This window comes from Zeus faber (assembly GCF_960531495.2).
Source record: "Zeus faber genome assembly, chromosome: 12".
In the NCBI taxonomy this organism is placed as follows: Eukaryota; Metazoa; Chordata; class Actinopteri; order Zeiformes; family Zeidae; genus Zeus; species Zeus faber.
In genome coordinates, this window is record NC_137196.1 from 20825304 (window position 1) to 20852137 (window position 26834).

The following is a 26834-nucleotide window of genomic DNA, read 5'->3' on the forward strand; positions in this document are numbered from 1 at the left end:
CTGCCGCCGCTCGCCAACTGGGAACAGAATCAGCGATAGGGCGCTGTCTCCTCCGGCCTTTTTGCAAGCGCATTCGGCGCGACAAAGAGCGGTTGTGTCGCGGTAAAAGATTGGCATCGGTTAACGATTCCCGCTCTGGGCTCCTTGCTCGCATGAGCCCGTCCGCCCTGCAACACCTGTGGATTGGGACGGTATAATAACAGCTTTGTCTCCCCGGGAAATGATGCGTTTCCTGACGAGCGCAGCGCTAGGCTAAGATTAGAGAAGGCGAGAAGGGGACTCGGGAGCAGCCGAGGAGGAGAAGGACAAACATTCACTATTTACCCATTCCAAACGCCTCCCTTCCCCACCCTCCCCGCCACCGGGATCCTCGAGGGGAAAGAAATCGAGGGTTAACTTTGCACACGTGAATTCCAAGTCACCAAATGTTTCTTTATTTGGCACGAGATGGGATATTTAACAGGCCGTTATTGTAAAAATACATTATTCATATACATCTCTAGTAAAAAAAGAAAAAAAAAAAAAAAAAAAAGAAAAAACACACTATTGAAAACATATCTAAAAATATACAGTGAAATGTAACAGCAAAATAAAAAGCTGTTAGGGAGGGAAGGGGGGGGGGGTATATATTACAAGGTGATGGAGAAACGTGAACATAGGCGTCTTCGTGCCCAACAGTCCTCCTCCTCCTCCCGCCGCGTTCACCGGGCGCGCGGCGCTGCCGTGCGTCCGCAGCCGCGCCTCAGAACAGACAGTTCATGCACTTGACGGCCTTGCTGCCGTAGTCCACGCACTCGGGCCCGATGCACTGGCAGCACGCGTTGTGGAACCAGCGGTACTTGGAGCCGCCCATGGACTCGCAGTAGAGCTTGCACTGACGGATGGACACGCAGTCGTCGAAGTAAACCACCGTGCACATGTTGTCTGGAACAAGAGGAGGCGGAGAGGGAGTTTAGTCGACCCCGCTCGGACGCGGACTCATTTTTCGAGTGACAAATCATCGCCTCCGCCTGCGGGAGGGGGGCTAAGATAGTTCCAGGGTCTGATTTTAAACCTTCTTGAATCTCAGTGAAGCTACTTCCAACTCTCTCCTCGTTTAATTTCTTTCTTTCTAATGTTTCTTCCTTGTTTTATGCCCCGGCACCGTCACAAATCGCACGGTCTCTCGACTCGACGCGTTTTCCGAGGGTTTAAATGAGGGCTGTGAATTAAAAATAACCCCCAAATTCAATTTTCCTTCTCGGATTCTCTCTTTATTTGTTTATATTTTCCCAGACCGTCCAATGAAAATACATTCGCTCGCTCATAACGCGGCCATATGTTGGAGCGGGCGCAGCGAGTTAACAGCTCCGCTCTGTGGCTGCGTCCTAGCGTCTTTTTATAGAAAATGAGCTCTGAGTCAGAGGCTGGGAGCCAAGCGACCGCAGAGGAAAGTAAGACACGGCGGCTCTGCGACACGCTAAGCCCCGACACCAGAACCTCGCCGCAGAGGAGCAGGGAACGTTCTGAGGTCAGCTCTCCTCAGGGAGGCTAGTGTAATGACATGGAGACAACGCAATCATTTAGTAATAACATGAGTAATAACATTTTTATTTCATTCTTATCCACACCCCTATTCATCCTGTACAGTATATGCATCTATATTCACATTTTATCTTATACCCACAGTCATATTGCCAGCTTAAGAGAATTGATTTTTTTATTTTATTTTTTATTTGGAAAAGCACCATTCAACCTTATTCCAGTATCAGTGACCTTTCACAGACAATGGTACACAGAAATCTGCGATAGAAAAAAGCGACAGGGAGCGTCAAGGTCAATCATGTTAAACAACCGTTTACAATTGAACACAGGGAGCGTTCCACTTACGGATAAAAAATCAATAAAATCCTTACCACAAAAATGTCCTCGTGCCCGAAAATTTACTTGGCTGAATAAAATGACTGATTTAAAAAGGTACTAAACCCAAATATTAGAAAACCTCCCAACACCTATTATTTATTTATAAATTGGGTACAGTTAACTGGGTTTATTATATATATATATATATATATATATATATACATATATATATACACACACACACACACACATATACACACACACACACACACACACATATATATATATATATATATATATATATATATATATATATATATATATATATATATATATATATATATATATATATATATATATATATATATATATATATATACATATATATATATACATACATACATACATACATATATATATACATACATACATACATACATATATACACATATATACATATATATATACACATACACACACACACATATATATATATACACATACATACATATATATATACACACACACACACCGGACACACACACACCGGACACACACACACACACACACACACACACACACACACACACACACACACACACACACACACACACACACACACACACACACACACACACACACACACACACACACACACACACACACACACGATGCGAGCTGCTAGGCCCCGTCACTTCCCTTCGGAGATAAATAAGGTACAACATTCAGTTTAAACCTATAGTTGGTTTTCCATTTGGCTACATCATTTTTCAGCGCTTCTTTTTCTCTCTCTCTACCTTGAGTGTCGTAGCTGGCGTGGATGCTGTTGCCGGGCAGGGAGACGTTTTGGTGCTGGTCTTCCAGCGTCTCCAGGAAGGAGACCAGGTTCTCGTGATGCGACAGCTCCTCGGCCACGGGGAACGAGACGACCATCATGTTGATCGGCGCGTCGCCCTCCGTCAGGGCGCGGAACAGTGACGGAATCGGGCGGTGCAGCTCCTCCACCGTGCTCTTGGATGTCGCCGGGGAGTCGCTGTAGTTCTTGGGGTTACACATCCCTGATGGGGAGAGAGGGAAATAGAAATGCAGAAGAAAAACAAGTTATATTGGTTCCCCCTCGGCTGCTATAACAGCCTCCACTCTTCTAGGAAGGCGTTCCACTAGATTTTGGAAGATGGCCGCAGGGATTTGCTCCCATAGACACAAGAGCACCAGTGAGGTCAGGCACTGACGTTGGGCGATGGGGGCCTGGCTGGCCTGTTCCAATTCATCCCAAAGACATTGAACGGGGTCCAGGCTCAGGCTGGGGAGGCCCAAACTGTTGCCACAAAGTTGGAAGTAGACAACTCTCTAGAATGGCCGAGCCCAAACCATGAAAAACAGCCCCAGACCATTATCCCTCCACCAGCAAACTTTACAGTTGGGACTCTGTATTCAGACAGGAGCTTTCTCCTGGCATCCGCCAAACCCAGATTCCTCCATCAGTTGCCAGATGGTGAAGCGTGATTCATATCTCCAGTGAACGCGTTTCCACTGCTCCGGAGTCCAATGACGAACGGTCGTTGTGCTGACGTTGCCTCCAGAGGCAGTTTGGCACTGGCCGGTGAGCGTTGCGACCGAGGACGGGCCACCTGGCGGTCCCGCTGTGTGGCCTATCGCTTGGTGGTTGAGCTGCTGTTGCTCCTCGACGTTCGAACTTCACAATGAGAGAACTTACGGTTGACCGGGGCAGGTCTAGGAGGTGGCATCCTATGACAGCGCCACGTTCTCAGAGCTCTTGAGTACGACCCATTCTACTACAGATGGTTGTCTAAGGAGGCTGCAAGGCCTTATGCTTGATTCTATGCACCTGTTATGTATATAACATATGCATATACTGTAGATTGTTTATAACGGGTGTGGCTAAAATAGCCAAACCCATGTCCACATAATTTGGCTATGTAGTGAGTTTCATATTAAAGTTCAAATTCACACTCGGAAGAATAACTAAAAACACCTTTTCAAGACCCACTGCCTGTGATTTCTGCCCTCCATGAATGTCCTTTGAAACACGTCATTTAATTTCCAAGTCCAGTAGCAATCACTTGACAGCCTCCCCGCATGCTCAGATATTACTTTCCAAATCCTCTAAATGAGTCAAAGTGAATTACGGCTAATGGCTAAATCATTTAATGGGGAACCGACACAGGAATTGGATTACAAACCCAGCGCTAAACGTGGAGCCAGGACAGCTGGTTTTGATAAAGCGTCCACATGGGTCCTCCGTCCCTCCCTCCCTCATGTCCTCCTTTCCTCCAAAACACAAACCGTCCTTCTCCCCAATGCTCCTCTACTCAGCGGCTCGGCCCCCGTCGCTCGGGGAGAAAAAAAAAAAAAAAAACCCCGCTCGCAAAACACGCACTTCAAAGCCGCCGGCGTTTGGCACGGACAACATGTTTAGAATGGAAAATTACTTAAAATGGACATGGAGACCAGCGCCGTAAAAAACAATGTTATAAATGAGAAATGTCTGCTCGGCCCCGGAGCGATGGGGGCTGTCTCTCCGGACGTATTGTTAAAAAAAAACAAAAAAAAGGAGGAGAAAAAAAACGAAAAAAAAAAACAAAAAAGAAAAAAGAAGAGGAGGGGGGAGAAAACCCCCCCCCCAAAAAAACCCCCAAAAAAACAAAACAAAAAAAAAAAAACAAGATGAAAAAACCCCACACCACCCGAAACATCTGTATGCCAGCGGTGAGTGCAGCGCTCGGTGTCATGTGCTTTTATTCGACTCCCACATCAAAGAGCTTTATTTAAGCCGGCCTGTCAGCACATACAGCAATATCTGCCAATCAGAGTCCAACCCCAAAACCCCGTCGGCTGGAACGGGATTTCAGAGCAAGACTGAAAGGACTAATTACCACAATGCTTTTCTGGTTCACAAATCTGCTTTTTTTTTTTTTTTTTTTTAAACGCTCCCCACAGTGCACTGTGCAGGACGCTGAGGTCAAAGGCCATAAAAAAAAAAAAAGGGAGGTGGGGGAGGCGACCTCCTCCTCCTCCTTTGATCCGCAGCGTGACTCGAGGAAACATCCTGTCAATTTGGGAAGGTGCTACTGACGGAGGAGAAGGCGGAGAAGAAGAAGGTAAAAAAAAAACCTCTTTAATTTCCTCCGGTCCAGTCAACTGTGGAGCTCGTTATTACGCCGGGTTCAGGAGGGAGGGAGAGAGCCGCCTCGCTTCGAGCTAAACGACAAATCTGTAAATACCCAGAATCCCCTTCAATCCAACAGCGCGTACTGTAACTCCAAACACCTGTAAAAAAGCTCTGTGTGGACTTTTTGAAAGGGAATTCCCTCATCAATCATGCGTCCACACTTTCACATATTGTTATGATTAAGATAAAAATTAAGATAAGGATCCCCGCGGAGGAAGTTCAGGAAATACTTTGGTATGACTACTATTATTCTTAAGAGTTTTACCCTCTCGTGTTATTATAGAGTGTCAGCTATTATTACTAACATCATCATTACCCAATTATTATCATCACACTACTTAGTGTTCTGGGTTTCAGAGGCGCAAAGCTTTGAGAGAGAGAGAGCAAGAGAGAGAGAGAGAGAGAGAGAGACAGACAGACAGAGAGACAGACAGACGGACTGATGTTTGTACATAGATTGTTAGATATTTTAAAATGTATCATTTGAATTCTGATCTTCTTGTCTCTCGGCTACTTCAACAACCACGTGTAATCTCACCCCAAGCACTCTACTGTTTACACCCTTCTCCTTTTCTCCCTCCTTTACTGCCATAGCTATCACAGGAAGAGGCCGCGTGACGAGCAATTCCTTACGTGGCCTGGACTTAATTTACTCTGTTTTGTCTATACATGTTTCTGTTTTTTATGTTTTTCCATGTACATGTTTGTTGTTTGTTTCTCTGTTTATTTGCCTCACCCGTGGTGATTCTCCCCCTCTTGGAATAGCGACAATGATTAGTTGCTTACAGACCAAAACATGGTCAGATCGTTCTCCAAAGAGAGGGATTGGTGGTGGTCTTGTGTGACAGAAATCTGTGCTCTTGTCATCCTGCAGGTCGTCCACAGGACAAGGGTTATTACTGCAGTTCTTGACGATTTCAGAATGAATAAAGAGTTGCATTGCAGGTTGAGAAGTTGAACTCCACTTGCAGATTTTCTCTGTCCTAGATGCAACGGCATACAAATACTCTGTGTTGTATGCTCAGCATGCTGACAGCACATGTTCAAAAAAAATAAAAAATAAAGTTGAATCACAAAGGGATAAATACAGTGTTTCCTGCCAAAGTGTCTTTGAGAAAGACACAGCAGTACCAGCCACTTTGCATCGCAGTGGAAAAGAGCCTCACATATGAACAATGTGTCTCCATTAGTGGATGGATGGACGGATGTCCCGGCAGCTCACATCAACACAAAAGGCAAAATAATAATAAAACAACCCAAAAGAAATATGAAAAATTAAAATGGCAATATATGGAAAAATTGGGAAATGAAATTAAATAAAACTGTTAACGGTACACAATGAAGACGGACAAGCAGGGTAGATAGATAGATAGATGGGCGGGACTCACCCACGCAGTCGCAGCACTCCTCCCACAGTGTCCCCAGACACAGCATGCACTCCTTGCAGCAGGAGCAGTTCCCATCTGACGGACGACACTGACACAGCTCCTGCAGGAGGCCCCCCCCCAAAAAAAACAAAAAAAAAAAAAAAAAAAACCTGCATCAGCAAATGCACCGTGACGTGAAGGGCAGAAAATGCACTGGAAAAAATAAATTTGAAAGAAACACGTCTGGTACAGTGGGACATAATATCGATGATTTCAGAGCATATTTAGATATAAGGAATATTTTAGAAACAATGATTAGTAATGTAGATATCATTATTTTACAATACCCCAAATCCCAGATTCATCTCGAGATATTGATATTATAATGAACCATCTCCCAGACTGAAGCGAGTGGTGGTGTATGCAAATGTATGTAATGTATGTAATGTCAGGATATTGTAAGACATATGTTGTACCATAGGTGAATTATTATTATTATTATTATTATCATCATTTGGATAATATTTAATATTATCATTATTTTGTCATCTTTATGTTTGATGCCTTGTGGGATTAAATGTTAAATTAAAAAAAAAAATTATTAAAAAACTTCCATAGATATAATAGAAATAGTAACAAATCTGGAGGCCATCCAAGAATAATATAACATAATTTTTGTGATTATCAATTTAAATGGACAGTATCTTTATTGTGGGATACTCCAAATGACGCCTGTTTGGTATTACATTGCTTTTTTTTTTTTTTTTTACAGCAAAAGTAGGACACACACACACACACACACACACACACACACACACACACACACACACACACACACACACACACACACACACACACACACACACACAACATACCATTAAAACATTGACAGAAAGAGCAGCAACAGCCACAGATACCGGACGCGAGCAATTACAAGACGGCACCACTGTGCACCTCACATGGTATGTGTGGTATCTGCAGACGGTAAAACGTGCACGAGGAGAGAAAAGAAAGAAAGGAAAAAAAAAAAGTAATAGTCTTCTACGCTAGTGAAAAGGTAGAACTCCAACCTTCATTGTAAAACCATTCATGTACCGTGCGTGCTGCGGCACGTTGGAAAGCTCACTCCTTTCCTTTCCCCAATATATCAAACTGTGATGGGAGAAATTAAAGGAAATGACCAAACGAATGAAGACGGCTCCTATGCGGAAATGCAGGTCATTACAAAGGCAAAATAGCAGGAAAAGGGAGGACAATTATACAACTGGGAGGCTCAGAAAGGGTTTCAACGAGTCATTACGTCACTACATTTCGCGAAGGAGGTAAAACCCCCGCTGCAAAACCTCTCGTGTCTCCTCTCATTTTGGATTTGAAGAAGACAAGGCAGCGTCACAAGGTTCCTAACACAGAATCGGTTACTTCGCCAGGTTCATAACCACATTAGGAATTTGTCATAAAAATAATATTTGTCTATATATGCACACAAATAGCCAAAAAATACAAAACAAATTGACAAATATATACAAATAGTATAATATATAAAACAGAATATAATAAATGTGATACTTGGCACAGGATTAATTATTGTTATGGGTATATACAGTATATAGGGTATGAATACATAGTATATACAAATATGAGTTATTGCTATGTACTAACTAGCTTATGTTTGTCCAGTGTAATAACTCCAAGGGGAAGGGTTTGAATAAAAAAAAAAATTTTGAAAAAATAAATCTCGACAACATCGTCCTATATTGAGCGTCAATTTCCAAAAATGGGGAAAGACGCGCGGGGAGACAGAAACGAGGGGAAGAAGCGTTCCAGCATTCCTTCAGGAAAATGGATCCAGGGCTAGGGTTGCCAATGATGCAGCACCCCTCCTTCTCTCCCTCCTTCTCTCCCTCCTTCTCCTTCTCCTTTTCTGACACAGAACAGGGAGCACATTCCATAAAGCCAAGGTCACGGCGACAGGGGAGGGAGGGGGAGAAAGAGAAACGCAGTGTGTGTGTGTGTGTGTGTGTGTGTGTGTGTGCGCGCGCGCGTGTGTGTGTCAAAACACCTGGCGAGCAGAACATGGCCGCTTCCCACACACCGCGTCTTCACCCTTCCCCTCCGTCGTGTTTGTTTTCCTTCTCTCTAAAGCCATGTTTGTTTTCAGGTTGTGCACAACAGCGGCCTCCGCCAGCCCCATATGGGAGCGGGACAGAGGGGTTTTTTTTCGGGGTCCGTTCTCACATTACAAAGTGAAATTCAAGGACTTTCAGGTACTTTTTCCGAGCACTTTCCCCCCCCCCCCCCCCCCCCCCATTTCCAAGGTCTTCACGCAAAACAAAGCGTCTATTTCCAACCACGCTGGATTCAATGAAGTTCCCTGGCATCATCCGTGTTGCAAAAGCGATTCTGGAAAATTTTTATTACGTTACGATTCCAATAACAAAAACCGAGGGAAATATCACAGGTTTTAAATTATCACTTTTTTTTTTTGGTTTTGTTTTTTTAAAGGACTTTTCAAGCACTTCAGCACAAAGGTGGGGGGGGAGCTATTTTGAAGGTATTCCAGTACTTTAAGAACTTCAAGGACCTTCGAGGTAAGAACCCTGGATTTTTGGTCTTTCAAGTCACTCTCTATTGACCTTTGGCACATTTTACTTGAGACGAATAGGATTTTGGGTTGAGCTCGGTTTTGGAGACGCAGTGGAAGACAACGGAGAGCGGCGGGGGGGGTTCATTCTCCACAGAAGCTCATGCGCGGTCCGACGTTCTTCAAAGAGTCCACGCAAAGAGTCTCTCTCTCTCTCTCTCTCTCTCTCTCTCTCTCTCTCTCTCTCTCTCTCTCTCTCTCTCTCTCTCTCTCTCTCTCTCTCTCTCTCTCTCTCTCTCTCTCTCTCTCTCTCTCTCTCTCTCTCTCTCTCGTCCCGTCTCCACATCCTCAACGTAAACAGTGTCTCGGCGTGACAGAAGACTCCCCAGTGACTCACCGCTGAGTGATTGCACACCACCGCACGCAGCCTCTTCCTCCCCCCTCCCCCGAAACCGCCGACCGCCGATTAAGACCCGATCCTGCCGGCGACGGCTACGACCTCCCCTCGGGCGGAGGGGGGCAGCGCACGGTGTACTTACTAGCCCCCACCCCAAATAAAAAGCCTGGATCTTTACTTTATAGCGGCATGGCGTGATCTAACCTCTGTTCTAAGCTGCGGTGTGTATTCATGGGACTGCGTGGGCGCTTCCCTTGAAAGAATAAATACTGGAACGACCGTCATTTCAACTTCAAAAGAACAGAGGGACGCGGTGGCGAGACAAAGCCCTGCACCGCAGCCGGCGGATGGATGAGCGTTTTGTCACCGCGTCACTTTGTTAGTTACTCTCACGAGAAGTGGGAGCTCTCTGTTGGAAATCGCCGCCATCAGTCAAGGGCCGGATTAGGAGGCGGGGTGGGGAGACGGGGGCGGGGTGGGGTGGGGTGGGGAGGGGAGGGCGGGGGGGCGGGGAGAGAAAGTGTGCCGAGGGGGAGTGAACGTGCGCTGCCTCGTCCCACAAAGCGCTGGTGTGTAACTTTGAAATTGCTGCCCCACCCTGTGCTAACGGCCGGGCTCTCCACACAGCAACTCAGCACCTTCGCCTCCTTCCCCCTCTCTCACGGTTTATTTTTTTTATTCTCTGCTTTATTATTCATTTTTATCAAATTACTTTCGTGCTTGTGCCCTTGGAATCACAATAAATACTACACAAAATAAAAAGGTTTTTTTTTTGTTTTTTTTTAACTCATAACTCCCCACCCCCAGAAGGGTTTGGGGAATTTGGACAAATGACTCTGAATGGCAGGCGAGTGTCGGACGACACATCCCACTAATCGGCCGCAACACGGAGGGCAGGGGTGACGAGCGCGACGCTCCTCCCGCCCCCGAACAGCCAGCGGGCCGGAGTCACCGGGGTCAGGGGGGAGCGAGGGAGCGAGGGAGCTGGCGGAGGGCCAGGAAAAGAGAAAGAAAGAAAAAAAAAAAAAAAAAAGGAAAAGAAAAGAAAATGCACCTGGGGAGCAGAGAGTGCCGAGTTACCAACTCTGAGATTACGGCGACCGGTTCTGGGTTTCATTGTGCGGCCATCTGAGAAACAATGAGGAGTCCTTGATTATTCAATTTCCCCCCCAAATAGACCCAACCTCAAAACCCGGCGACGTTAAAAGCGGTTTGCCTCCCAAACCGAACATTTCCCCGCCGAACGGTTCTTCTGAAGACACGAACGTGAACATCACCTCCTAGAATTCCACGTAAATAGAAAGCCTTCCCCGGTGGCCGTCCCGGAATAATACCGCGAGCGCGTGCAGTGGATTCCCGTTTCGCAAGGCGGAGCGAGGTCCAGGCGGCCACGCGAGGTGGACAGGGGAACGTAGAGATGCTAATGGACGAGGCGGGACAGCTAGAGCAACAGCAGGTTCCGCGCACACACACACACACACACACACACACACACACACACACACACACACACACACACACACACACACACACACACACACACACACACACACACACACACACACACACACACACACACACACTCACTTGTAATTTGCTCCAATTTTGACATGGGCCGGTGATGTGTCCCCCCCCCCCCCCTCTAAAAATAATAGGAATATATGACATGATGCTCCTAAAATAGCAGGGTGCCATCCCTCCTCCCAGCGCCTGCAAATCATCTACGGGGCGTCCAGCTTTTCCCGAAAACAACACTCCGCCGACGAAGTCTGTAGAAAGACACTCGGAGTGAAAAAACGCCCGAGAGCACGGCCCCACGAGGCCCCACGAGAAAGGAACTTTAATGAGCCGTTCGGCGGATTAGAACGTCCTCCAAACATTAGGTGCAAGTGATCATTTCTTTAAAAAAAATAAAAATAAAATAAAATAAAAAGACTGGCTTTCCAGTACAGGTGCGCGCAGCGTGAGAGAAGCCCACGTCTCGGGTTCCCAGCGACCCGTTCTGGGAACATCTTCAAAGACTCCATCTCGACTTATCGAAGGAATGTGTCTGCATTCTTCAGAGCCCCCCCACCCCAACCCCACCCCCATCCAACCCCCCAAAAAACCCTCCATCTTTGTTCTGGACCCTGGATCATTACGGTCTCCGATTCCAGCTTTCCTTTCTTTTCTTTTCTCGCCTGACTCCCTCAGGCTACCGCCGCCCGCTCAATAACTTTGATTTGTTTATTTGGGCCCAAAATCGACACGTTGATTGGAAAACAAAACACGGGGCCGTGGGAGCCCCATCCCTCGCGCGCCAGGCACCGCCGGCCCTCTCGCCGGAGCTGCTGCGGCTGGAATGCCGTTTCGCAACGTCTTCGATAGCCTCACGGTTACATGCCGCGGTATTTAAAAAGCACTCAACCGCTCTGGCCTTGCTCTCGCTCTTTCCAGCGCGGCCATGTTGGTCTGGTGCGGCGCTGCCAAGAGAAACAGCGCTCTTCATGAACGCTGAGCGGCTTCGCGTCCCAGCGTTACCTTTTTTTTTTTTTTTTTTTTCCTCTCGGGGCAGAGGCTGCACTTGAACCTTAAAACCTTACATCGGCCGCTCCCGGGCCAATGTAAACGACAACAGCCAAACCCACTGCACTGCTGAAAAGCTGTATTACTGAAGCAGAGGATAACGGCCTGAAGGATTTCCGACCAATTTGGCGGCGCGCTATCCGTGCAGAAAAATATCGAAAACTGCAGGCGGAAAGGCCCAGGAATAGCGCTTGAGAGAAAAATTACATCAGCCGTAAAGTTGACCGCACGGGCGCATTAGGTAAACGGCCGCTGATCTCACAGCTTAGAAGGCGGGGTTTTTTTCAAAAAATAACTGCCCCTGTCAAATAAATCTCATTAACTTTCAGATTTCCCCACATTAATAATTACAGCGGCACCCGACACCCTCCTACACGACCACACAGCGGTTGTAAATTATTGTGTCGCGCCCGGTGGGAACGGTCAAATTAACTTCGCTAAAAGGGAAACGCGGAGCGGAATATGGAAGGAACGCGCTAAAAGACTTTGGGAGGGCAAGACGTCACACGCGCGGAGACCCCCTTTTCCTCCATCCCAGCGCTGCGCTGCGCTGACGACGGGGTCCAGCAGCACAGTCCATCACAGGGGAGCAGACGTCTTGGGATTCTGGACGCTACAGGAGCCAGACACTCAGAACTCACGACAACATCTCAGCCCCAGACCAAATTGAGAGCGATGACCGGCGTACCCGATCCTCTCAACGACCCCTCACCACGAGAGATTTCCCTGTGATGATCCTCAAGGTTTTTGGACATTTCTCCGGGACTGGGAAAATCCAAGCCAAGGTCCTTTGGCGTAAAACTAACCCTGAGTGGTGACGCGAGTTGAAAAACGACCTCACAGTCTAACTGTTCCTGGAGTCCGGACGGAACGAGGAGAAGCAGCATTGAGTTACTACGCATTGTTGGGGACAAACTTGCAGAGATTTCGGGCTCAGCCACTAGCGAAAATACACACTCAAAACCTTGATGTTTGCAACTGCTCCTCAGCGAATCGTGTGCTGCATCATTTTGACCGTTTTTAGCCTTTTATTTCTATGCTGTTATTATTCCTCGCAGTGACGTGATGTATTTTATGCCTCACGTATTTTTCTTGCAGATCCTATTGCGTACAGTGTATTTCGTTGCTTACGGTCAACCATTATGTTTTATTATATATTTCCACACTTTCCATATATTGCTATTTTCATTGCTTTGTTATTATTATTATTATTATTATTATTATTATTATTATTATTATTATTATTGCCTATATTTTGATGTAAGCTTTTGCCGACTGCAATTTCCCTTTGGAGATGAATAAAGTATCTATCTATCTATCTGTCTATCTATCAATCTATCCATAGCACTTTAAATTGCTCTTGTGTGTGAAATATGCTATAAATATTCAGAGCGCGTGCATGTGTGGCAGGGGGTACGATTGTTGTTGTTTAAATCCAACAGTCGACACAAGCCACACTGATAAATCCGCCATACTGTACACTCCTCCTCCTCCTCCTCCTCCTCCTCCTCCTCCTCCTCACCTGGATGAGGCACTTGCTGACATCGCTGGCGCAGAGGGCCTTGTTGCAGCCGCTGGTCAGGGCCGGTCCGGACAGGAGGAAGAGGAGGAGGAGGAGGGCGGCGGCCGAGGCTGGGGCGAGCAGCTGACCTGGACCGGGCCTCATCCTGAGGGCTCTGCAGGGACCCACCGGAGCACCTACGAGGGAGGGGAGGTCAAGGAGAGACCGCGGAACCACGTGACTGGACGGGGGAGGGGGGGGGGGGGGGTAAAGTAAACAACATGACGTCATCACCGGAACTCCAGCCGCACGTTGGGAACAGATTACACTGTACGGATACTTGGATACTTAGTACATCTAAGTGGACGGGCTTATTTTGTCATTAATAATAATTTAAAAATAATAATAATCAACATCATTCTTACGTTTGACATCAGGGCGAGAGCACAGTATAGAGACTTTATTTTATATTTGCATAAAAAAATTGGAACATTCCCTATTTTTGAGAGTGAACTGTTGATGCAGAGGTTAAATATTGGCTGTTCATCGTACATTACCATTTTATTAAAAAAAATGTGATTTGTTATTATTGTATAGTGCCATTTTTGCTATATCTTTGGCTCTATTGTACCGTGGATTTTCTTTCTTTTCCGAACTGACTTGTAGGTCTGTTGCATGTTTATTTTTATTGGGGGTTTTTTTTGTCATTACTCGACTTTTCGAGCTGCATCTATCGCTCCGTCCGTGGAACACATGGGAGCCGCCGTCTCCCCCTCACTGATGAGCGGTGAGGGCGGCGGGGGGAGACTAGCTTATCCCAACCCCGCTCCCTGCCCGCGTTTGCCCGCTCCGCGCACGCCCCGCGGCCGCGGGGGCCAGGTCCGCCGCATTACGTCGGAATAAAGACTCACCGAGACAAGGCACACAGGTCGGGACGCTCGGCTCGGGGAAACGCTCGCTCCTCCGGTCGGACTTCCCCCGCTTCCCCGCTTCCACTGCGCCGCTCCTGCCGCCGCCTGCAGCGTCTACTGTCACGGGTCGTGACGTCACCGAGCGGCGGCGCTCTGGAGCCTTAAAGGGACAGGACCCCTTTTAACCGCCGACGTGAAATAATAATAATAATAAATGGTAACAAAAAAATGAATAATAAACAATTAAAAATTATAGTATAATAATTATTATACATAGTAAACAAAATAACAATCATAATTATAATAATAAAATAAATAATAATAAATCATATTATTATGCTTGCATTTTTTTTTTCATTGTTATCCCGTTAGTTGTATTTTTATTACAACCTAGTTAATAAAGCACTTGTCAAAACAGACCACGACTACTCTCCTTGTTCGTAGATTTGAAACACACCTACATATTCAAACGAATGACAGCTTCAAATAGAGATTAAAAACAAGAAAACCCCCCCCCGCGACGTCAGAAGAACGCTCGCGTAAACAAGGGAGAGTTGGCGAGCTTCTCCAAGTTGAAACGCAGCAGCAGCAGCAGCAGCAGCAGCAGCAGCAGCAACGGGGACAAGCTCACAATCCGCCCAGACGTCCGTGTGGAAGGACTCCAGGATGCCTCCCAGACGCACTCCGTTCGAGCCATAAAGCTCCCGTCAAGGGCCCCCTGTTATCGCGGATCTTATCGGGGGGCCCGGCGCGGGCCCCCATTAGGTGTGAGCGGCAGAGTCGGAAGCTGTGAAGTTTGGGGGGGGGGGGGGGGACTCCCCGCCGCGTCCCAAACACTTTCACCAACGCGACCAGCCCCAATCAACCGGAGGGACCGGCGGCGCTTTCCGGTCGCATCGCGGTTTTCGTCGGGCGCACGCACGCTCGAGGCATTTTATTCGGCGATGCATGTGTCTGGCGTCCGCACGAACGGACCTCTGCAGCAACGCCGCTCCATTTGAAATGTACCAAAAATGGAGCCGGTGGTGGTGGTGGTGGGGGTAGGGGGTAGCAGAGGCCAAGGAGGAACGTTCATTTAACTAGAACCGGGTAACACTGTGCGTCAATGCATATTAGTGGGAAATGTCCATTTTCATGAATACTTTTACTTCCAAGAATAGAGCAACATTATTCTCGGTCAACAAAGATTTGTGTGTGTGTGTGTGTGTGTGTGTTCATATATACATTGCAAATGTAGATTAAAGATAAGTGATTCGTTGCGGCATGTATGAGCAGTAAAACGGCATCAATGCCAGCACACCACACGGAATGAATAACTTCAACCATATAATCAAATGAAACGCATCCATATCATTTGTGCGTAATAAATCAGAACTATCGCTGCATGCGTAAAGTCAGAATGCACGGTGCCACCTCCTGGCTGAAAGCGGTACTGCGAGACACAAGAATAACGGTGAAGACGCTTGAATTTCACAACCAATAAAATTTATTCAATTATATATTACAAATATGTACATGTTTTGTAACAAGTAAATATTAAAATAGACATTTCTTTTAGAACTATCGTTCAAAAGGCATTATGTTGAAAAAATAGGTTTGTTGTGATCTCACATTGAAACTGTAAAAGTATGTTTCTATTCCTTGGAAGCCACAACATTTTTTTTTTAATGTGCGCAACACACAATGGAAAACACACAAGGAAGTGAGGCTGCAGATAGGTACATGAAACACAATGGCGCAAAAAAGCTGGAACATTTCAGTAAACCTCACAATTTAGTCCACAGTACAGCTCTTCGGGAAGAGAGAACGAACAACATAACGCATGCACAGCACTGTAATAAGCCAAGGTCAATAAAACAAAAACCAATAAAAAAAATAAAAACACAAGTCATGACTGAAGATAAGGAAGGAACGAAGGAAGGACAAAGCGGCAAGTACAAAAACGTAGAAAACAACATAAAGTCAACACATGCTTCAGGGCTTGAGACGACGAGGACAAAGAGGACGCTGTATAAAAGCCAACTTTGGTCCATTGAAACAGACAGAACAAAGTTTTACAATCAAAATATCTATTACTTTTTTTTTTTACAAGTTTAAAACAATAATTACATGGCTATTTACAAATGCACAATCTGTATGTATAAAATAAGTTAAAAAAAAAAATAAGAGCACAGTCTGTACATAATGTATGAACACACGGTTTGAAAAAAAAAACAAAAACAAATTGAAATCTTTTTTCAGTCTTGGCGAGCAGCGGCGGCAGGTGAACTTTCCTCAGACAGCCGCTCCCTGGCACCACCGGGCCCCCGGGACCTTTCCCGGGCTGGACGCAAGCGCCCTGGACGCCGGGGGGCGCCTCCACAGGCCTCGGCCGCGGAGAGGTTTCAGCCCCTCCCTCGGCGGAGAGGAGAGTTTGTTTTGGACGCTCTGGAGTAAAACGGTTCATAAGTAAGTGCTCTCTGGCATAAATACCCCGTCCCCCATTAAGTGCTTGGATTTTGCTTTTTTTTTTTCCTTTGCGATGCTCAAGACGCTTCATCCGCCTCTCGTTGTCTATCGACCACTTGTGAGGAGAAGGAGAAAGAAAGAAAGAAAGAAAGAAAGAAAGAAAGCCTCTGCGGGGGGGGGGGGCTACAGCTCATATAGGTGTGAGGTCAAAGTCATCGTTGACCTCTACCAGCGGGATGTAGAACTCTGGGATCTCAAAGATGCTGGTGGACTTGTAGGTGGCCAGGTCCAGCTCCTGCAGCTTGAGCTGCCACTCCAGACGCTGCACGGCGTTGAGCGCTGCCGCCTCGTGCTGCTGCCTCATCAGGAGACAGGTCTGTGAAGGGGAAAGGGGGAAAGATTAAAAACATTTATTTATTTTAATATTCGACCTTCACCCAAGAGAGTGACGAGTGTTTGGGCCATGTTGGCTGGTCACACTCACTCCTTTAAGACGCATGGTGGTGGTTCATTATTAAACAGCGGATGTGTGCGAGGGGAGTCCTTACCTTCAGTTTATCAAACTTGTCATCTACATCTTGCAGCCAGGACATGAACTGCCTGGCGTTAAAACGATCCCTCACCGACGTTTTGCCGTCATCGCTCTGCAAACAAGGAAAACACGGCATTTTAGACTTTCTCCTGCATTTGGCAAAAACACATCTTCCTCATACAGACGCCCGGCGGTGTTCAAATATCAACGTGATGTTGAGCATATCCAAAATGGTCATTTGTTTCTTGTTTTTTTGGCTCAGATGAACGAGGCCAGATGAGGAGAACTGACAGTCAGTGCCTCAAAAAGCACAGTCGTGTGCCCTTCAGACGACCATCTGGAGTCTGAAGGGGGTAACACCAGGAAGTCAGACAGCATCCAGACAGCACGGTGAGAGCACCGCAAGGTAAAATGAAGGCTCCTGGCAGCCAGAGTTGACGTCAATAAGCAATGGTAATGAATGATCAATGATGTTCTTTAGTCATCTACAACTTGCTACTTGCTTGGACATCTTGAGGCATGTTGTATACTTCTGCATCCAGTAGAACGGTACAGGCACTGAAAGGGAGCGTCTGATTGGCTAGTGTTCTTGCAGCCCGGTAGTGGACTCTTAGGACTTCCTGCTCGTTTGAAACAATGAGCTTTTCCTGAGGGGCGAGAAAAGGTTGTTTTAATATGCGGAGTGGTGAACTGAATTCAAAGGCAGGTCACTCGGGCGTCAAAAATAATGTCACGTCACAACATTCGGACGCGACGAAAGTAGATTTAGTTGTGAGCGCACCACACATCAACAGTTAAGACAGGCGCACTTAAAAAAAATAAAAATAAAAAATAAAAATAAAAAATTCCTGCTTGGGGCGACGTACCCTCTCGATGCTGTGCTGCAGGCGCAGTTTCATCCTCACAAGCTCTTGTTGTTTGAACATCTCCTTCAGCTGCTCCGGTAACGAGGGCGGTGGAGTTATCTGGTCAAAAAAAGCAAGTAGACGAACTTTAATTCAACACAAAAAGTAAAGTGAGACTTGAAGTTTATTAGTCTGGTTACATTAAACCAATACAAAACATAGTTTGTTTACTTCATTTACACTATCCAGCTGCCCAAAAACCTGAATGATCTGATACATTGTGCAAACAGTAACCAGGCTTCTAACTCACTGTTGGGATGCAGAGCTTGCTGAGCGGGTTCCCGTCCAAGAGGTAGGATCCATTGAAGGTGACGTACTCGTCGTAATACTGCGGGGGCTGGGGGATGACGTTGCACAACACTTTGCGCTTCTCCTCGATCTTCTTGCGAATGTGCAGGAACTCGTAGTAGGGGTTGGCCCGCTCCGTCTGGTAGGGCTGGATCTCCTCCAGCTTCACAGAGTCCACGATGGCCGCCAACGACTGCTGGCCCTTCTCCTTCCCCGGCTGGACGGCGGCGCAGGCCTGGGAGGTGGACACCTTGGGCATCTTCCTCTTGCGTGGGTGGGGTAGGTGGACGTCCAGCTCCTCATCCTGGGACCGGACCTTGGCCTTGGCCCCGGAAGAGTCCGAGTCTCCGGACTGCGGCGAGGAGCTCCCCGAGGTGCTGGCGCTGAGGCTGGGCTGAACGACGCCCTGCGTTGACTCCGGCAGGGCCGCGGATGACTCTGGCCCGTCCTCAGCCGGGGACATGTCCATCTGCTCGGACGGCGGCTGTGCTACTGATTCGGGAGGCGCATCCAAAACCGCGCCGCCCTCCGATGTGGAACCCTCTGCTGGCACGGAGGGTTCGGCGCTGCCCTGTGGGTCATGCTGCGCCTCTTCCGCCTTGTGCTCAGGACTCACACAGTGGATCACGGTGGACAGCGTCGCTGAACTGTGGTCAGTTCTCTCCACCTGAGAACCGTCCTGGGGAGCGGCAGCGTCGCTGGAAGTTCTGGATTTCTTGCAGTACTGGTCAACTACGTCCGCGTCCTCTTGTGAACATTTGGCCTCAGGGGTCGTTTTAGACAAACATGGCAATGATTCCTCTGTGCTTGAACTAGGAATGTTTGCGGAGGGTGCGGGACTGGCTGACCACTCTGTCCTGGACGCTTCGAAAACACTCTCTGTGCCGTCTTGCCCGACTCTTTCAGCCCCATCCGTGGCACCCTCGGGAGGTTTCTCTTTGTGGTCGGAGTTTGCCGACACAACGGATTCTGTCTGCTGTAAGCTCTCTGTCGTGGCGCTGGGGAGAAGTTCCGCCTGCTGGCAAGTGCTCTGCAGAGAGGGCTTTATGTTGGCGAGGGCTGGCAAGTCAACGGGGACAGAGGATGAGGACACCGGCGCCAACTCAGAGACCACGCCGCTGTCACTATATTCTGCCTCTGCAGCGCCGGCTTTTTCCCCCAGACAATGGACGTCCTTTGCAATGGCGGCATCGGAGGAGGAAGGGACCCAATGCTCCACTGCTCTGGACAGAGCGCTACAGGGCAGGGGGAGGCTGGACTGGGGAACGGACAAGTCTTTGTTTGGAGCATCTTTGATGGACGTTTGCTGAGTGAAACTGCCAGTGGCGGCTGCGTCTCTGTCCATACAAGAATCCCCGTCTGCCTTTGCATGTTGTTGCTGCAGTGTGTTCGGATCGCTGAGACCGTCCTCTGGATCTAGGGGAGGCTCGGGCGTTCTAGTGTCCTCTTCGGGTGGAGCAGGCAGAGAGGTCTTCAGCGGAGTCTCGCCGGGTTTACCTTCGGCGGCCGACGAGTTGCCATCCTCATCTAGAATAGCCCTGAGGTAAGGAGACTCATGTCTGCTAGACAGCGGCGTCCGGATGCCGTGCAGCACATCTGGAATAGTGTGTGTGTCTTTATCGTAAACAGATGGCGATCTGGTGGCCTGCGGCGCCAGGGAAGACTGTAGCAGAGGAGGCTGGGGCTCTGATGTGTCCAGGTTGACATCAGAGTCGTACTCCGCCGGCCTCGGCGTGAGCGTCGCAGCCTGACACGAGTCCTCAGAGCTGGCGACGGAAACCATGGACACCGATCTGGACATGATGCCGCACCGCTCGCTCTCTGGCCTGGGCGACCTGCTGAGGCTGTTCTCCGTACCCATCACGGCCTTTGTGCTGATGGAGAACAAGCTCTTCCCGTCCAAGGACATTGTTCTAGGGCCGGCACCGTCCTTCGGGGGTTTGTCTCTGCTTTGGGTATCCGGTGCGTCTGAGCTCTTTGACCTAAGCAGCTCTTTGTTTAAGCACGGCTCAGTCTTGGCCTTGTCTTTGCCCTTGGACTTCCCGCAGTCGGCAGAGGGACGCTGTTTCAGCCTCTCCCGCTCCTTCTGCTTGATCTTCTCCAGGTGCTTCCGATGCCACTGCTCAATCTCCTGGTCCTTCAGGCTGAGCATGCGCTCGAAGCTGGTCTGCATCAGGTCGTCGTTCACCAGCCTTTTCTCTTTGGGTCGAGCGTCCCGAGCAGCCGGGGAGGCTTTTGATTTGGCCTTGTCCGCCTCGGCATCGCCGGGTTTCGCCCTGCTGACCTTGGCCTGTTGGAAGCGCTCTTTGTGCCTGTCCTTGTCTCTGTGTCTTTCAGAGTCTCTGTCCCGGTCCCTGCGGTCCCGGTCCTTCTCGGGGGTTTTCAAGAGGTCTTCCCTCGGTTTGAGCAGTGTAGACTTGGCACCTTCAGAGCCAAAGCACTTTTTCTCCTCCAACAGCGACTTCAGGTTGGAGGCTGAGGACGGCCCTCCGTCTTTTGTTTTATCTTTCTTTTTCCTATCAAAGTCCTTGTCTTTTTCCTTTGACCGGTCCGATTTACTATGCTCCGTGGTCTTCTCCGTAGACTTTACTTTTTTATCCACATTTATCCTATCTTTTTCCCTGTGCTCTCCACCGCTGTATTCTCTCTCCTGCCTCTCCCTTTCGCTCCGTTTATCAGCCTTTTCTTTATTTTTCCGACTGTCCTCGTGCTTTTTTGTTGTGGACAGGGATTTGGACTTTTCATTGTCTTTGTGGTTTTTGTCCCCAGGCGAGTGGGAGGAACAGGCAGCGGTCTTCTCTTTTTCCTTCCAGCGATCCACCGAATTCTGCGGTTCGGCTTTGTCACAGTGCTCGGCTTTGACCTTTTTTTCCTTGTCGGGATGTTTTTTCTCCATCTTCTCTGCCTCCTTTTCCTTGCCGGGAAACCTCTTGTCGGTCTTCTCGCGCGTGCCTTTCTCAGAAGGCTCCAGCTGGTCTTGATCGGCCACGCTCACGGGTCTGTCGTCTGCCTCCTCTTTCACGCCGGCGTTCTGCAGAGAGTCGGCTGGAATCCGCCCTGAGCCGTGGCACTCCGTTCTCTCGTCACGGTCGCTTGGCTTCCCATCCTTTCCCTTCTCCTCTTTCCGCTCTTTCTTCACGGCTTTTTCCTTTTCCCTCTCCTCTCTCGGTCTCTTGTCCTTGCTGCTGGAGTGCTTGTCTTTAGAACTCCTCTCTTCCTTGACAGGAGCGGCGTCTGAGGGTTTCGGCAGCAAGCCGCTGTCTTCGCTTTCTTTTTTCACTGGCAGAGGTTCATCGGTCTCGTCACTTTTGAAAAAGTTTTCCTTCCAGAACTCTCGGTCGAATTCCAAATTCCTGTGGCCATCTTTCCTGGCCTCTTTCTGCCTGTGGCGGTTCCTGTCTGCCTCATAATCCCTCCTATGCTTGTCCTTCTCCTTATGTTTTAGCTTATGCTTTTTTACTACTTTACCGTCTACGTCAGTCTTGCGTAAGAACCCCTCAGAGCTGTCCACGCTGTTTCCTATGCTACCTTCTTTGTAAGGGCTCGAGCTGCCGTCGTCCCCATCTGCATTTGAGTCTTTCTGCTGATGCTTGCTCTTTTCCTTGTGCTTGCACCCTTTGGTGCTCGAGCCTTCAGTGCAGTAGTCCACCTCGGCGTAGTGGTTATATTTGACACTTTCCACAGTACATGTGCTGTCGCTGATGGACACACACATCTTGGTATTTTCCTGTTTCAGTGGCGTGGTCTGCTTGTCTGACAGACTGTGGTTCAGTTTGGGAGATTTGACGGACGACAGGTGGAAGAGGTGGACTGAGGAGTCGTCCTTGGGACTGAAGGACATCTTAAAGGAGTCTTCCTCCCGACTTTTATCCGTGCTCTCGGACACGGTGGCCACAGAGAACACCAGGGCCTTGCTGTTCTCCTTCCCGTCCTCCTGGTTCTCCTTGTTTTTATTCTGGCTTTTGCTCTTCCTCTTCACTTTGCCCTTGTCCTTTTGCTCCGAGTTCTCCTTCTTTGTCCTCGCGTCGAGCTTGAGGCCCTCTGTGCTCTGGGAGCAGGAGGGAGAGTTCCTTTTCTCGGTGAGGCCTTCCATCTCATCGCTGGAGGTGTCTGTGCTACAGTGCAGAACGCGAGCGCTCTGCTTTTGCTTTTTGGCCTTTGAGGACGAGGAGTCCCCCTTGATGCCCTGCTTTCCAGCCACATGATTCCTATCTTTGTCTTCCTTCTCAGTCTGCCGCAGCTCCCTCCTCAGGATGTGTCTGTCGTTCAGGGCCTTGCTCAGGTCCTCCTCCTCTTCCTCGTCTTTGAACTCATACTCATCCAGCCCCGACATGGAGGACGACGCTTTCACCGTGGACGTCTTGCTGTCGGAGTCCTTTTCGACATCAGAGTCGTCCATGTTGTCATCGTCCACGCTGGACGGAATGACTGACGGTGGGTCCTCAGACTCTGTGGAGATACAAGAAAAAAAAGCGACATTTATACGATTGGGATAGGTGTGTTTTTAGTTCTAGTCACAACGTAGCCTCAGTGTGACAATGGTGTTTCACCACTCTCAGAATTAACTGTAGAGACACATCTAAGAGATACGACCGCATCAAATTGACTATAATATTGCACTTTATTTTATATTTACACTGATAACTAAATTATAGCCGTTTTTAAATGATATAAATATATGCAATTCCAATCAAAAAGGACAGTTAATTCTATGCAGTATTGGAAATTAAATGACATAACTGCAAAAAGGAAAATACATCACAGTTTAATACACAATAACATAGCACATTTTCCCACCACTTTCTTGGTTCTGTTCCTTCTTTACTGGCGCCAACACAGTGTCCATCTATAAACATGTAGGCCACAATTAGAATACCAGCAGCAACAAAGTCTGCGTACCTGATGAGCTGTCCTCTTGGTCCGACAGGGGCACCTCGCCCTTCAGCAGCTGCTCCAGCTCCTGGGAGTCGGCAACGTCAACCGGCCGCTCCCCGCACTTGTTTGCCTGGAAGGCATTACCGCCGTGGCGTAGGAGCAGCTTCACAATCTGCGTAAATTACACAATGGGAGAAATGGTTGCTTTTGTTTTCCTAGACTAAACAGAGAAAATATGGGGTTTAGTAGAGCTGCGGTTTAAAACAGATAGAAAAAAAACGTTTTATTTTTATTTTTTTATATGGAGTACTGCAAGCATTGTCAAAATAACAGCATTTAGTTAATGCTATATTTTTTACACTTTACAATTATCAAGAGACAATTAGTGTAAACCTCATGAGCTTATAACATACTATAATCCCTTACAATAGTTTGCAATCAATCACTGTAATAGACAAAATGAATAACTCTGATTCAGTATTCATGTACATATATAATATGTGTAATACTTTCAGACAGAGGGCCAAAAATGTTCAATTTAGATTTTAGTTCAAGTGGAAGCCATTCCAGCATAGGTACCCTTTCGAAAATGATGTATTAGTATTAAAGATTTATTGACAATTATTTTCCAATAAGACCCAACATGGTTTCCCATCATATACCGTTTATTTGACACTATGCCACCCATGGAGCTGGATAGAAGAGTCACAGTACTAGGTGTCTCTTGGTATGGTTATAATATCAGAGGGCTGTGTATTACCTCTTTGTGTCCGCTGCTGGAAGCGTCGTGAAGCGGCGTGTCGTCATCCAGGCCCTGGGTGTTGACCTCAGCGCCCGCCGCTATCAGAACTTTAGCCACATCGTAGTAACCCAGATTACACGCTTCATGAAGGGGGGTCCAGCCTGAATAAGGTATTGAAAAACAAACACATCAATAGCGAGCATAGAGACAATTTCCCTTTTCCAACATCCAGGCCATTTTTTTTTTTTTCCTTTTCCAATTTTCTTTATTTTCTGGGAATTCTAATCGTTTGCAAAATGTTCTAACTAGAATGGAGACAATCGAAGTGTTAATGACGGAGAACGATCAGACAAGACTACAACTGCTCCTAGAGAGGAATCACGGCCACAATCAGCTATTTGGTGAAGTTGTGTCACTTAAAATACTTTACACTGACTCCAGACCTCACATTTTAGAAAATTTAGCTTCAAAATTAACTTTAATATACATTAGCTTTCAATTGCGCTTGAATCTACTTTTTTTTAACTAGTTGTTCGTGTTCGGTGCTTCCGAGCTTGTGTTTGTCTTAAGTACGGAACAATGTATTGCCGGAATCTACTTCAAACAACTGTTATTTGCGAGTCTTTTTTTATTTTCTGCATCTCTCGGAATACAGCTTCCACGAGTGTGTTGGTGAGGCTCCGCGAACCTCAGATTACAGCGGCAACACGTTAGACCAGCAACAGGCTACACAGCTGAGCTGCTACAGGCAAAAAAAAAAAAAAAGACGACACTGCATGCTGCTCCGACACAGCGTGCTGCTCCGACACAGCGGTCAGTATGGACTCGTGCACCTCGTGCACCCTGCTCCTTGAAGGGTTGTCCTTGCTAGAGGGACATGTCGGTCAGTAAGAGTAGTCATTTGATAACTTTAGATGTGGCGGGCACCCCTGATAGTAAAATGAATACTAGGGAGGGTATGGGGGTGGAGGGCATCGATCAGCCTACTTTAATGAGAACTGGTCTAATTAATATAAGATCACTCCCCTCCAAAGCATTGTTAGTTAATGATTTAATCAGAGACCAAAACCTCAATAGGAATAAAAAAATAAAATCACAGCAACGAAAATCCGATATATCAGTCAACATTACTCCAGAGCATTCTCACTTCGGGCCCCAGTAATCTGGAACACCCTACCTGCAGAGCTGCTACTGTTGAAATCAAGACTAAAGACTCATTTTTACAGTCTTGCATTTGATTAAAGGGGACATATGATGAAAAACTCACCTTTTCAGTGCTTGTACACATACATTTGGGTCTAATGGGCCAACTAACACAAAACTGCGAAATAAGACAACTCAGACAGTTTTTTGTGAGCTGTCTGCTCCAGAAAACATGTGGTGAAATAAGCTGCTCAGATTTGCAGCCCTTATCTACGTCGTTTAGAGCTTCAGTGGATTTAGAACCGCCCTCCGTCTGAGAGTATCTCCACCCACGGCTGGAGAATAACATCGAGAATAACAAGCCTCGCTTGGAAGACCAACACCAATCTTTTAAAAGAAAGAATAATTAATAACAACCGCCCTTGAAGGAACTGCAGACGATGTAAATGGAAGTATTTAGAAGATGCCATGTTTCCTTGTAAAGAAAAAAAAAAGTAGATAAACTGTAGGCTGCTGTGCGCGATCCGCTGTGCATTTCTTTAAACAAAACCAATAAAAATAGTGAGTTTTAATTGTTGATGTATTAATATAAAATAAATACATTGGTTTTTCTGACCTTTACATGAAACAAAAAAATCCCCGCGATGTCCCGGTGCAGTGTCCACCACAAGTTTGCAGCGCGGCAACGAAAGTCGAAGCAAACTTTTAAATGAGGCCTTGTAGATTCAATATGAGTGAAGAAATATGAGCTTATTTCTTGCCTCAAATTTGTTCAGAAACAGATTTTGGTGGATTGATGAGGTGAAATCAGTGAAAGTTTACAGAGTAAAACAACGCAACCCAGAAGGAAAGCTCAAACCCCATTGGCCTGGAAGCTGATTTACGTTTAAAACTACACACTCAGAAGCAGCCCGTTTTGGAACAGGATGGTTAAGAGGCATATTAGAATGGCTTGAATGCATAATCTGAGTGGTATTTTCAGCAAAAAACTCCAAAAACATGTTTTGGGGACCACAGAGAACTATATTAACTTGTGTAAAAAGGAGCATAAAAGGCCCACTTTAACCACACCTGTCCTGTTAACTTGCCTCTCACCCGACTTTCACCCCTTAGTACTGGCTCATGACGGGGTTCTTCCAAATATTTGTGAGCTATTTAGGGACTAAGCACCCTCTCCATCTCTACCAGGTGGCAAGAGGGCAGAGGTCCCCCTCTGTGGAGGGAATCCCAGACAGGCGAGGGAGTGGCAAGTCGCAGTCTTGGCCAACACTCTCTGTACTCCACTTCCTGTATGCTCCGGAGGGAGAAAACGGATGTCTCACATGTGCAATCTATATAAGCCAACTGTTTTTCATAGTGTATTATCGGTGTGGGCAATATGGCAAAAATATATCACGATTTATATCCAGGCAGGATCACGATCTTATCACAGTTCTTTTTCATGTTGGCTCTTTAATAAGGCGGAACACGGAGCTCCAGCTTTTTTTTTCTTTTTTTTTTTTTCCTTTTTTAAATCGTATTTAAAATGCATCCAAAAATAGGCA

General features: G+C 47.1%; 2 protein-coding genes across 4 annotated transcripts in view; both read right to left on the bottom strand.

Annotated features, from left to right (window-relative positions):
• Positions 1-418: 418 nt before the first annotated feature.
• twsg1a (twisted gastrulation BMP signaling modulator 1a) lies at positions 419-14470 on the bottom strand. 2 transcript variants are annotated; one of them, XM_080010731.1, is made up of 5 exons: positions 14358-14470; positions 13468-13687; positions 6424-6523; positions 2640-2900; positions 419-924 (listed from the first exon to the last, which is right to left on the bottom strand). In XM_080010731.1, exons 2-5 carry the CDS (start codon positions 13609-13611, stop codon positions 743-745), a joined length of 687 nt encoding a protein of 228 aa, XP_079866857.1. In that variant the 5' UTR covers positions 13612-13687; positions 14358-14470; the 3' UTR covers positions 419-742. The 2 variants fall into 2 exon arrangements, with proteins under 2 accessions (XP_079866857.1, XP_079866858.1); XM_080010732.1 differs by having other exon boundaries at positions 13468-13643; positions 14358-14453.
• A 1375-nt stretch (positions 14471-15845) lies between these two features.
• The window catches only part of ankrd12 (ankyrin repeat domain 12), a 48445-nt gene continuing 37456 nt past the window's right edge, over positions 15846-26834 (bottom strand). For both annotated transcript variants that reach the window (XM_080011143.1, XM_080011142.1), the window contains 7 exons: positions 24166-24308; positions 23430-23577; positions 18493-22979; positions 18204-18302; positions 17841-17984; positions 17354-17449; positions 15846-17181 (listed from right to left, as the gene is read on the bottom strand). In XM_080011143.1, coding sequence (XP_079867269.1) covers positions 16996-17181; positions 17354-17449; positions 17841-17984; positions 18204-18302; positions 18493-22979; positions 23430-23577; positions 24166-24308 — 5303 coding nt within the window. In that variant the 3' untranslated portion in view covers positions 15846-16995. The remainder of the gene's footprint in view (positions 17182-17353; positions 17450-17840; positions 17985-18203; positions 18303-18492; positions 22980-23429; positions 23578-24165; positions 24309-26834) is intronic.

Coding starts and splice junctions, on each gene's coding strand:
- twsg1a (XM_080010731.1), bottom strand. CDS start 13,611: ATGAGGCCCGGTCCAGGTCAGCTGCTCGCCCCAGCCTCGGCCGCCGCC. Junction 2,901..6,423: donor GGAGTGCTGCGACTGCGTGG/GTGAGTCCCGCC, acceptor TCTCCCCATCAG/GGATGTGTAACCCCAAGAAC. Junction 925..2,639: donor CGCCAGCTACGACACTCAAG/GTAGAGAGAGAG, acceptor CTCTTGTTCCAG/ACAACATGTGCACGGTGGTT.